Genomic DNA, 12,652 nt, shown 5'->3' on the forward strand with positions numbered 1-12,652 from the left:
AGCTGCTGAAGGCACATTTGTTATTTCCATTTTTACAATCAAAACAGCTCTTTTGCACAGAAATGCATGCGCACAAAAGAGCAGTATTAAAAAACAAAAAGTTTCCCTTGCAGGTGGACTGATTCCGCGTTTCACCCGTGGAGTTATCACAGCCAACGGCAGAGCTTGCTTGCATGCATTAGCCGAGCCCGTTTGACAGCGTCTCTCTGCAAAGGTTAATTCGTACGCTCGTTTAAAAGCAAAAGTTCCCACTCTGCAATGATATGCAAAGGTTAAGGGCGGGCAGGTACGCCCGGAGGGGGGGGGGGTCAAGGGCAACTGCAACATCGGGCAGTAGGCGGGCAGGAGCAAGCAAGGGCGGGAGAGGCCCGGCTCCCGCCCGACGGGAAGGGCGCGGTGCCTTGTGGGATACGTAGTCTCAGCTGGTAGCTCCTCGCGGAGGCCTCGCCGGGCCCGAGGACTACATTTCCCGGCAGCGTCGGGCTTCCCACGCTCCTCCTCGTGGGCGGGTGGGTAAAGGGAGAAAAGCGGCGCAGGTTGTCACGTTTTGTTTATCGCCGGAGCCCCGCCCCCTGCTACCTCACGAGGGATGGCGTCACCCCCCCTCCTCATGAATATTGAGAAGGCGTTGCTAATAGAGGGAACTGGGAGGCGGGGTGCAAGAGACGAAAAATCGCGCCGCTCCGACGAGGCCTGCTGCAATTAATATTCATAAGGAGCCTCCGAAGTGGAGGCCGGGCCGGGTCGGGTGGGAGGAGGACGACGACGAGGAGGCGGTGGCTGCTTGCTTGCTTGCTGCTGCTCCTGATCCTCCCCCCACCCTCCAGTCCCTAATGGCGCTGGCAGCAGCTGCGCGGCGGCGGCGGCGGGCTTGAGCCGAATGGAACGCGGCGACAGCGACGGAATGTTCGCAGTTGCTACATAATCGCGCCCCCCCCGCCCCCCGCCCGCCGCTTTGGAACGCGGCGTGTCTCCGCGTTCCACAATGGAACCTGCGCAGCAACCTCAGCGCGGGAGCAGGGCAGCGGCCCCGACGGCCGGCAAGCGGGAGCGGCCCGGCTACGCGGGCCAGGCCGGCACCGAGGGCGGAGGACCCGGCCCGCTGAGAAGCGGCGAGGCAGCAGCAGCCGTTGCTGTCGCAGCAGCAGCAGAGGGTGTAGCCGGGGGCGGCCCGCAGCGGCGAAGGAGGCGAGGGGCCGCGGCTGGCGGCGGCGCGGCTTCCCTCACGCTGGCGGCCAACGGGACTCCGGCAGCGGCGGCCGTCCCCAGCAGCGGCGGCGCCAACTCGCTTCTGCTGCGGAGGGGCAGGCTGAAAAGGAACCTCTCGGCCGCCGCCTCCTCCTCGTCGTCGTCGTCTTCCTCCTCGGCCGCCGCCGCCGCCGCTGCTGCTGCCGCCTCGCTGGGCACCCGCAGCCTGGATCGGAAGGCGCTGCTCCTGCTGCCCAAGCCGCCCCGGCAGCTCCAGCCTCTGCAGCCGCCGGAGCGGGACTGGGTGCGACGGGACCTCCAGCGGGGATGCGTCCATGTCTACTACTACTACCACCACCACCACCATCACCAGCAGCGAGGGGGCGGCGGCGGCTGCTACCTGCGGCCGGTGCTTTGCACCCTGGAGACGACGGCGGCCGAGGTGGCGTCGCGGTTGTTGCAGCTCGGGCACCGTGGAGCGGGCAGCAGCGCCGTCCGGGTCTTGGGGAAGGCGGCGGCAGCAACCACCGCAGAGGCGCGCGGCCCCCATGAAGAAGAAGGGGAGGAAGAGGAGGAGGATGAAGGAGAAATGGACGGCGATTTTGCGGCAGACCCGTCCGCCGAGCCCGGGGGATCAGAAGAGGCGCTGCCCGGCCCCGCGGAGGCTTTGACTTGCCCAGCTGGCAGCCTGACTCCGATACCGGCCGGGAGGAGGCCGCGAAACCGTCGGGGGACCCCCAGCGGTTTGGGGGGCGGCGGCGAGGCGGCTCCCCGACCGGGGCGCTTGGCTCTCGGCGGCGGGGAGAACGGCCGCGCCGGTGGCCGCCCCTGCCTGTCGCCCTCCGACTGCAGCCCCGGGCGGGCCTTTCCTCCTCCGCCACCTGCGCAGCTCTACCTGTCGGGCCCGCCGCTCTCCTGCCCGTCCCTCCTGGGGGGCTCGGACACGGAGAGCTTCAGCCCCAGCGCGGAGAGCACCTCGGACCGGCTGGACGCCTACAGCGGCGGCGGCGGCTCCTCGTCTTCGTCGGAGGAGTTAGAGGCGGACCCTCCTCCTCCTGGGCCGGCAACGGCGGAGGGGGAAGGGGCCGGATCGGGGCCTGGCAGGAGCCGCCGGGCCCGGCTGGGCGGCCTGCCGTCGGCGCACGCGGAGAACCCTCGGGGGGGCAGAGCTGCGGGGGAGTCCCCCGGCGCAGGGAAGGCGCCGGGAGGGGATCCCTCTTCCGCCGGGGATGCCGCCGCCGCCTCCTCCCCGCCGCAGCCTCCGGCCTTGTATGTGCAGCTGCATGGGGAGACCGCCCGCCGGCTGGAGCCTCACGAGCAGCCCTTGCAGGTCCAAAACGACTACCTCTCGCAGCTGGGCTTCCGGGACCTGTGGCGGGTGCAGGAGGAGGGCATGGACTCGGAGACCGGCTGCCTCATCCGCTTCTATGCAGGTGGGTGAGGAAGGAATTATGTATGAAGGGGTGTGTGTGTGAAAGGCGCGCATGCTTGTTTTCGTGTTCACAGGACAGCGTGGATGCTACCCAACCTACTACACCCTTGGTGCGCTTCCTCAGAAATGAGGGTCTGCTGCAGAAATGGAGAAAATGTGAAAATCTGTTCCCGATCTGCAGGTTAATTGATGGAGTGAGCAAACAATATTGATGCATGAACTAAAGGCCTGTGTGTGTGGGAGGTTTGGGGAGAGGGGTGTGATCACATCTTGCAAAGGTGGCAAATGTTTCCCGGCCTTGGCATTGTCATGCTTTGGGAACTTTCCAGTGGAGGTCAGAAGTTTTGGGATTCTGACACCATTCAGTCATTTCCCCCAGTCATTTTATCTGAAGAAGTGTGCATGCACATGAAAGCTCATGCCAAGAACAAACTTAGTTGGTCTCTAAGGTGCTACTGGACATTAAATTTTTTTTTTTTTTAAAAAAATATATTTCTACTGCGTCAGACCAACAAGGCTACCTACCTGAATCTAGAGTCATTTCCCCCAGTCTGTTTTATAGCTGGGTAAGGGCCTTGGAGAGGGGGAGGTAAGAGTTGCAAAAGGGGTGTTTGGGGAGGACCTGTTGGAAACTGTAGCTCAGCTCACCTTGAAAGCTGTTTGCTGCTTAAGTGCTCTTCAGGTACTTCAGGCTAACATGGAAAGGTTGTCCTCTGGGTCTTCCTTTATGCTACGGTCTTAAAACAATATACACAATATACGTATACGCTGGAGGTGAGGTTCTTTGTAATTGCTGGGTTTTTGCTTCCACGTAAACATGCTTGGAATCGGAATACCATTGTGTAGAAGCATTTTCTCCCCCTCCTCTGTTCACCTTCAAAAAGCTACGCACAGAGGCATCATTGTGCTTTTTAGCTGTTTTGTTCAGCTACCTGTGATAGGATCAAGTGGCTATTTTACAAGTACCTGCTGTAGCAAAAATAAAAATGCAGAGTCTTGCCAGATGGAAAGAGTGGGTTATCTCCTCTTAACAAGAATTGTTATCATTTTTCCAGGGCAAATTTGCAAATATGGTATATTAATGAAATATCACATGTCTTAATCTGCTGAGTACACAATGTATGGTTCTCTACCTATTTGTAATGGGGTGGGCGTCTAGATCTAAGGCCTAGTTCCAGAGTCTGTTCAACCAGTGGACTCCATGATATATGTATGGGATTGTGTTTCTTTACATAGTTGTGGGAGCGAGTCCAATGAAGTCTATGAGATTTATCTACACAGCATGGTTTAAGATTGGATTCGCAATATAGACTGAAGGCAGGCTTTTGTCTTGGTGCCTGGACTTGGTCAATAACAGCACCCGAAAGTTCCTGTCTTGTCAACAACATTTATATTGGTGTTGCATGTTTAACTGCCATATAGATTTCCTTTACTGCTTGAAAATGTGCACATAGGAAGGTGAGTCATGCTTTGAATGACCTTTCGGATGAGAGGAGGAGCTCTGGGCTGTGCCATAATTGATCTTTCTGTTAAGGCGCTGTAGTTTCAGGGTTAAATTGGATGCCCTGTGTTTCGTTTTGGGTGAAGCTCTCTTTCCTTGTATTGCTTGTTCCGTACAAGATGTGGGAAAGCTGCAAAGCCTGGACCCACCTGAGTGAGCTGAGCTGTCTCTAGACAGATGTATTTTTTCAGCTTTTCCATTTCAGTTTTTAAATACGCTTTGCTTTCTTTGAATATCAGGCAGGCCTGATACCGCAGAAGCCAAATGTAGCTCAACAGCCCCTTTTTGTCCGTATTGTGAGCTCCCTGATGTTCAATCACCATTCCTACCATTTGCCATCCTGGACAGGTGGCCAAACGAGACCCTGGCTGAGCTGTCTTCAGCTTGAATGCGTAACAGTTGTATAAGCCAGTTTTTAAGGAAATGTTTTGCTGGTCTATGTAGGCCGAGAATAGTTGTAGAGGAACAGGAGCTGAAGACAGCCTTGGTTCCAAGTTTCTGTTGTGTGTGAACCGCACGGATACAATCCATACATTTGAAATCTAAATAAGGCCTTTTCTTGTATGTTGCTGCTTCTCTTCGTAATCAGATACAGGTACGTACTGTCTATTCTGTAATCTTTATTATTATTATTATTATTATTAATGCAGCATTCCTCATCCTGATGACTTTAATATCTTTTGGACTCCAATTCCCATCAATCCCAGCTAGTTTAACCAATAGTTGTGGATGATGGGAGTTGTAGCCTTCTAACATAAGGGGCGGATGAAGTTGGTGAAGGTCAATTGAATGTAATGAGAGTCGGTGGAACTAAGACTCGAGACACCCAGGTTCAAATAGCTGCTTAGCAGGGAAGCTCACTGGGTTGCCTTGGACCAGCCTTCTCAGACTAATCTACCTTGCAAGGTTGTTGCCTGTAAACAGGCATGTTCCCACTGTCATGCAAACAATTCTCCTCTAGCAATTGTCACAATCATGGTGTGATATTAAGCAGTTGTGTTTGCAAGCTATCTTAGTAGCTATTGTAGACTTGAATGCGATTTTTATTTTTTGTGCAGTATGTAAAATCCTTTGCCTCTTAAAGACTTACCAAATTGAGCCCCGGGGGAGAAGAGAAGATAGCTGGTCAAATACACAGAAATTAAAATAACCTAAATTGAGCATGTTAAATCAACTGGGTTATGAATGGATGTTCACCACCTTGGTGCCGTGTTCGAAATTAGCCAGGCGCCAGGTGCGTTTTGCAACTGGTGCAGGTCCAGTCGCGACCACATGGAGCTCACTGGATGTCAGGTTGACAACTGACATCTCCATCTGGCTGGCCCCGCCAGCTTTCTTAAGCAGGTAATCAGAAGAGCTTATTTGTTGCAATTATATCCCACTTTTTTCTCCAAGGAGCACGTAGTTCTTTCCCCTCCTCTGTTAACCCCTACAACGACCCTGTGAGATAGGTTAGGCTGTTACCGGACCAAAGTGAGGTTCAGGACTGAGTGGGGATTTGAACCCTGATCTCCCAGGTCCTAGTCTTAACCACTGCACCAGACTGACTTCCTAGAGTTCTTCTGCAAATTAAGCTCTATAAATTAAGTAGGTACATAAATATGGGGAAAACCAAATGTCACTTAGAGAAGCACCTGAAATATTTTCCTTCAAGCTTGAATTCGTGTTAGTCTGGATTGTTTCATTTGATTTCGAATGTGTTATAAACCACTTTTGAGGGGTTTTTCCTTTAAAATAGAAATGAAATTAATAATAGAAATGAAATTATTAATAATAAATGTCATTGCAAAAAAAAAGGCACCTAGACATTCCGTTGTGGCAACTGTAACCTAGGTTTAAGGTGCAATTTGGCGATTATCTTATATATCTGAGTTTCTAACACTGCATGTATTTTCAAACCTTGTAGAGGGAACCTTGGCTGCAGGTAGGGGTAGCTGACGCAAAGCAGTTCATCCAAGCAGCGCCCTTTTGAAGTACTAAAATGCTTGGATTTCAGTAACTGTACCTGCCAAAATTCCCTCTACCTGTGTATTGAAGGTTCATAAGCCCTGTTCTTATTTGAGTCTTCTATGTGGAGGTGATGCGGTTTAACTGGCCCATTTACAACTTGCTTAAAATATCTGCTTCCCAGGGGCTTGTGTGTGCAGCATTTTTGGTTTCTTTCTCTTTTTTTATCCCCTTGCTTGCTCTACAAAGAGTTTGCTGCAAATTATTGTTTGCCGTTAGGTAGTTTCAAGCAGGATTTTAAAGTTGTGGCTGGAGGCAATTCGCTAGATTTTAAGCGAGACTCCACTGGTGTTTTTTTGGGGGGGTGGGGTGGGGTGAGGAATAAAAGTACTCCAGGGCAGGGGTCAGTAACTTTTTTCATCCATGGGCTGGTCCACCGTCCCTCAGACCATGTGGTGGGCCAGACTATATTTTGGGGAAAAAAATGAACAAATTCCTATGCCGCACAAATAACCCAGAGATGCATTTTAAATAAAAGCACACATTCTACTCATGTAAAAGCACCAGGCAGGCCCCACAAATAACCCAGAGATGCATTTTAAATAAAAGGACACATTAAAAAGGTAAAGGGACCCCTGACCATTAGGTCCAATTGTGACCGACTCTGGGGTTACGGTGCTCATCTCGCTTTATTGGCCGAGGGAGCTGGCGTACAGCTTCCGGGTCATGTGGCCAGCATGACTAAGCCGCTTCTGGCGAACCAGAGCAGCACACGGAAACGCCGTTTACCTTCCTGCCCGAGCGGTACCTATTTATCTACTTGCACTTTCATGTGCTTTCGAACTGCTAGGTGGGCAGGAGCTGGGACCGAGCAACCCCGTCGCGGGGATTCGAACCGCTGACCTTCTGATCGGCAAGTCCTAGGCTCTGTGGTTTAGCCCATACTCATGTAAAAACACGCTGATTCCTGGACCGTCTGCGGGCCGGATTGAGAAGGCGATTGGGCCTCATCCGGCCCACAGGCCTTAGGTTGCCTACCCCTGCTCTAGGGCAAGCATAGCATGGGTTTTAAAGAAATACACACAAATATTAAGAGAGCAATTAACTATCTGTTTCAAATAAACTGGCATTAATTCATATATGTGCCTGTTGAATGGCCCCTCATCAGTGATTGGAAGTTAGGCTTAGCTGCTTTGAGATGACTTTTCTGTGGCTTCCCAACCCCCTTGCTGATGGTAGATCAAGGTTCATACAGTACTTGGAGAATGGGAAGCAATTCAAGGAGAAACCTGAGAGCACGCATCTAAGGCTTTTGACCCATGTATATTTTCCTAAGACTCATTGACATGTTGGGAGCCGAGTAACCATGCACTGTTCAGGCAGTCTTAAAATAATCTGAACACTCTTTATTTCGTTTCATTGGCGTAGTCCATTAATGTTTGGGTAATTATGCACAATGCCTGGAGAATGTACAATATCCTCTTGAGAGGGCATTCCCCAACATTGGTTGGCAGGTATGCATATAACTTTGTGTGTTGGGGGGGTGTTATTGTTTTTGTTTGTTATTATGGTATGTATTGTGTTTTCTATATTTAAACTGTCCTGTGATCTTTGGATGAAATGTAAGAGAGAGAGAGAGAGGCCGGGGAATGTGCATTATGTGCACAATGCCCAGGTTTTTATGCACATTAACCATGCAACTCTCCTTACCTGTAACATACACATTCCCAGTTACTGAACCCAAACTTTTAAAATCTGGCACTTGCAAGAATGGAAAAGGTTATAGTAATAAAGTTTGTAATTATGGCGTTTTATTTGAGGAGCTTTTCGGTTTTGTTCTTGAATCTTAATCCTGGGTTGTTGTGGGGTTCTTTCCCTGCAAAAATGAGTTGGTTTTTAATGCTTAGAACAAACTGTTCTGCTTTGGGGAACGTAGAGAGGGATGTGCAAGTTAACCTGCAGCAGAAAAGGGCTCATCAAAGCTTAACTTTCCATTGCGAAATCTATTTATAGCCAGCGTCCGTATAATACATGCCATGCCTTATATTGTAGATTTCATTGAAGTTTCAAAGTGTGAAAACTTGCAAGAACTGTTTTGTTAAAAACTGTCTTGTTTTTCACAAGATGGGCAGGCTTTTCTCCTCCTCTCCCCCTCCCCCACTTTTGAAATTCATAATTTTTTCAGGAAGGCGTGACTTAATTATGAAATCTTCAATGGGTTTATGTGTCATGGAAAAATCTACTGAAGTCGCCCAGTCAGACAACATCCTCTCAGTCAGAATGGGTGATGTCAAAAGAGAAAGAATTAAACCACGCACCTTCCTTATGTGTTTGATTTCCGTGTTGTTCCTCCCTCTATTTTATTTGCGACGGTGTTAAGCTGCTAGATTTTGAAATAAAAGTGGCAGAGCTGGGACTATCGGTAGGTGAACCTGAAGCATGTAGAGAAGTATCAAAATACATGCTAGTCTCTGTATTGTCGGGTAGACTAGAAGAGGGGGAGGAGCCCTTTCTCCCAAAGGCGGAAGTTTTCAAATTTTTTGAGTCCCCAGCTCCCTTGACCAACTCCCTTCTTTCTGCGGCACCCCTGTGGGGCTCAGGAGCCCAGTTACGTCACCCCTTGCCTGCAGAGCTGGCAGCCCCTCACCCCTTTTCGAACACCCTCCATTGTGGAGTTATCCCTCAGCCTCCTCTCCCTTCACCTTGGGAGTCCTCTGGCCAGCCGGTTCTACTGCCCCTGGTCTCTGAGCTGCCTCCCCAGAGAGGTGCCTATTCACGCTGCCCCACAGGGGCCTGGGAAGAGGATGCCCCCAGCCTTATTGGCCCAGTGGCAACAGTGGGCAGTGTTGGGCCTGCATGGTGCAAAGGCTCCCATTCAGCACTGGGCACTCAGCTCCCAGGCAGGCCTTGCACACAGCAAGCACAAGGAAGACAAGGGCTACCTGCCTACCCAACCTCCCATTTGTCTGTCCATTCCCAACAGCAAGGGCTGGCGGACTGGCTGGCTGGGCTCCCTCACCTACTTGCTTGCGAGGCTGCCTCAGCTCCTGGCAACCCGCACCCCTGGCCAGCCCCAGTGGCACCATTCGTCTGCGGAGCTTGGGGCTGCTGCAGCAAACAGTCGTGCAAGCCTTTGGGAGGCAGAGATGCAAGAGGGCACCAGAGGAGGGAGGGAAGGAAGGAAAGAGGGACAGGGGCCAGTGTTGCCCACGGCACCCCTGACCGTCCTTCAAGGCAGCCCAGGGTGCCACGGTACACTGGTTGAAAACCACAGCCCCAGGGAGAAATAGCTTCATGTTTCACAAGCAACTTCATGGGTTGTACTTATGAGCCGGTGCCTCACTGCCCACCTGCTGTGCTTTCGGTAGCTGGTAGGCAAGTTTGCTAGATGCTAACTGCTTCCCCCTCTGTCCTGCAGCATTATGCTTGGATGTTTGGTAGAAAGCCTTTCGGCAAGGCGCCCTCTTAAACTCCAACGTTGAGTGCGCAGTCACTAGCAGTACCCTGTATTTTAGCACCGTGGAAGCCTCTGTCACAATAAATGTCAAGTCTGCTTCATGTAGCATGAGCGCTCTCAACTACAATATCCAACTGCTCATCCTGATGCATTTATTCTCTTCTTGACACTCCTCACCTTTGTTCCGTCAGAAATTGTGCTGCTGCTCTTTTCCGTGCAGGTGTTTTGACTCTTCCACACGCAGCGTAGGGGAAGTTCTCTGAAAGTGTTCCTGAAGTCGACAAGAGTTACCTTGCGGGCGTAACATCTGAGTCAGAAGCTCTGATGTGGTAACGCTTATTGATACCTAACTGAAAAAGACTTCCCATTGGTTTCAAGGAGGAACAGCATAGAATCCTGTTCCTCACATTTAATTACCGTATTTTTCGCTCTATAAGACGCACCAGACCACAAGACTCACCTAGTTTTTGGAGGAGGAAAGCAAGAAAAAAAATATTCTGAATCTCAGAAGCCATAACAGCCAGAGGGATCGCTGCGCAGTGAAAGCAGCAATCCCTCTTGCTGTTCTGGCTTCTGGGAGAGCCGCACAGCCTGCATTCGCTCCATAAGATGCACACACATTTTCTCCTTACTTTTTAGGAGGGAAAAAGTGAGTCTTATCGAGCAAAAAATACAGTATCTAGTTCATTGGTTCCCAATTAGCTAATTACTGAGGACCACCTGTTTTCCAAAAGCAAGCCACAGACTCCCTACTTAATTTTAATAACTCTATGGTAATAATAATAATGTCCACTGCAAAACAAAAACAGGTCACTAGACATTCATTTTTAACCCAAGTTTAAGGCATGATTTGGCAATTATACACACAAACACAAACACAATGGATGCTTGGGTTGCGAACGTGATCCGTGCGGGATGCACATTCGCAACCCGCAGCGGCGTGTCTGCGTATGCGCGAGTTGCGATTCGGCGCTTCTGCACATGTGCAAAGCGCAATTTAGCGCTTCCGCACATGCACGACCACCAAAACCCGGAAGTAACCTGTTCCGGTACTTCCGGGTTTTGGCGGGTGCGTAACCTGAAAAAATGCAACCTGAAGCGGCTGTAACCCAAGGTATGACTGTATATATATATATATATAGAGAGAGAGAGAGTGTTTCAGTTTCTAACACTGTGTATTGGTGTTGTAGATGAGATGTGTTTGGTTTTTTGCTTTACTTTAAGGAGAGGCAATGTTTGAAATACTGCAGCTTAACTTAACCATAACTTTTTAACCAGCCTTGTGGTTGGATTGGTTTGTTGGTGGATGAGCAGCATTTGATAAGCATTCATATCTCAGTTACAAGCCTCTTACTCTTAATTGGGGAGCAATTGGGTTGGGCTTTGCAGAATTACTACCAGAAACCATGTGAGTGGTGTACCGTCATATTTGCTGCTTGAACTCAAGTTATAAACTTTTCTGTTTCTGCGTAAAGATATGATAATCTTATGGAACACTCTTAGCTTCACCCATCCAGCTTAAATTATTCTTAAAAAATTAGATGGAGATGAATGTGACCATGGTGAACCAGACTTTAAAATGCATACTTTGCTGTAGCTTCTTATTAGAGTTTGGAATAAGGTAGACATTTGCCAACGAGCATTTAATCTGAAATGAGAATTGTGCTGCTAAAATTACCCACTTCAGGGACTTTCGAGCACCTTTTTCTTTTTAACATTAAAATGCACTTGACGATAACCATGGTACCTTAGTACTTGGAGCATGGATGGATCTTCAATACAAATTTCTATACGCTGAAGACTTCAGGGTCAGTTGCACATAGTAGAAGCTTCCATCTGGTTGCTTTGTTACATGAACATTTCTCAAAAGCAGTTTTCCTGAAAGCTGTTTGTGCTTGAAGGCATCATAGACGCCTAGGGGTCATCTAGTCCAACCCCCTATAATGCAGGAAATTGGTCTCGGTTTGACTTGGAAAAGGCAGATGAGGCTGCAGAAGAGACATCTTCATTTTCAGCTAGAGCATCTTCTTATATATATTTTTTTTTATTAGTTTTTTTAACATATCATTTTCAACAGTAATTAAACATACTTTGACATCTTATACAAATTTTTGACTTCCATCAATCCTGTCTGAAAATTTCCCCATCTAATCTCTCAGTATGCATTTCTTATCTTCCCTATTACATTTCAAACTCATAACCAATATCTCTATCTTTTTCTACTTTGTAACACTTCGTATATTTCTCCTTACAAAACTTTTTGTAGTCCTACTAGCGTAATTTGTTGATTACAGTTGTTCTTCAAATAATTCATATACTTCTTCCATTCTTCTGTAAATCTCTGGTCCCGCAGGTTTCAAATCCTTCCTGTCATTTTGTCGAATTCTGCATAGTCCATTAATTTCGTCTGCCATTCTTCTTTCATCGGAATTTCTTCTTGTTTCCATTTCTCAGCTAGAGCATCTTCTGAGACACTACAGCAGCTTCTCCCAAGCTTGAGCCCTCCAGATGTTTCGAGACTACAGTTCCCATCATCCCTGACCACTGGTCCTTTTAGCTAGGGATGATGGGAGTTGTAGTCCCAAAACATCTGGAGGGCTGAGTTTGCCTATGCCTGCACAACTCCCTCCAGTCCTAGCCGGCCCATTGAAGTGCATTTTCTTCAAAGCAAGTTCTGCTGGGACCTTACTTCCTAGGAAGTGTGCTTAGGGATTTCAGCCATAAATTAATACAATACTTGGAGGCGCACGTAGTAAAAGGGTAGAGTCCTCATCTCTCCAACCAGTTTTGTCCTGTTTCACTTTGCCTGGGCTGTTAGTCATTTCTTTTGAGAGCCGAAAGGCCGCCTTGCTGATAATTCTTTTGCCTTTCATCATCAGACACCGTGACTTGGAAGTTTTGTAACAACTCCTCTCTTGGTGATGGCGGTATTGATATACCTTGGAGCTCTTTGCAATTAAAATATCCATCTGTTCCACTTAGAACATTAGACGCTTCATACAATCTGTCAAGTGGTGTACGTCCACCTGAAAGCCCTCGGAACACAGGGAAAGAGAATTCAAAGCTCTGATCCAAACAGTTTCTCACCAGTTTTTTTGCTTGCTTTTTGTTTACTTATCTTATTGGC

At 49.1% G+C, this 12,652-nt stretch overlaps 1 protein-coding gene across 3 annotated transcripts in view; it reads left to right on the plus strand.

Moving 5' to 3' along the window:
• Positions 1-776: 776 nt before the first annotated feature.
• Positions 777-12,652, plus strand: part of PHLPP1 (PH domain and leucine rich repeat protein phosphatase 1) — a 160,151-nt gene continuing 148,275 nt past the window's right edge. For 2 of the 3 annotated variants that reach the window (XR_014550570.1, XR_014550571.1), the window contains exon 1: positions 777-2,621. Coding sequence is in view for 1 of the 3 variants with exons in the window: in XM_083623667.1 (XP_083479793.1) it covers positions 986-2,621 (1,636 nt within the window). In the remaining 2 variants the exon portion in view is untranslated. The remainder of the gene's footprint in view (positions 2,622-12,652) is intronic. The other variant, XM_083623667.1, reaches the window with a different exon arrangement.

The sequence above is a fragment of the Podarcis filfolensis genome, assembly GCF_964270895.1.
Source record: "Podarcis filfolensis genome assembly, chromosome: 7".
NCBI classification, from domain to species: Eukaryota; Metazoa; Chordata; class Lepidosauria; order Squamata; family Lacertidae; genus Podarcis; species Podarcis filfolensis.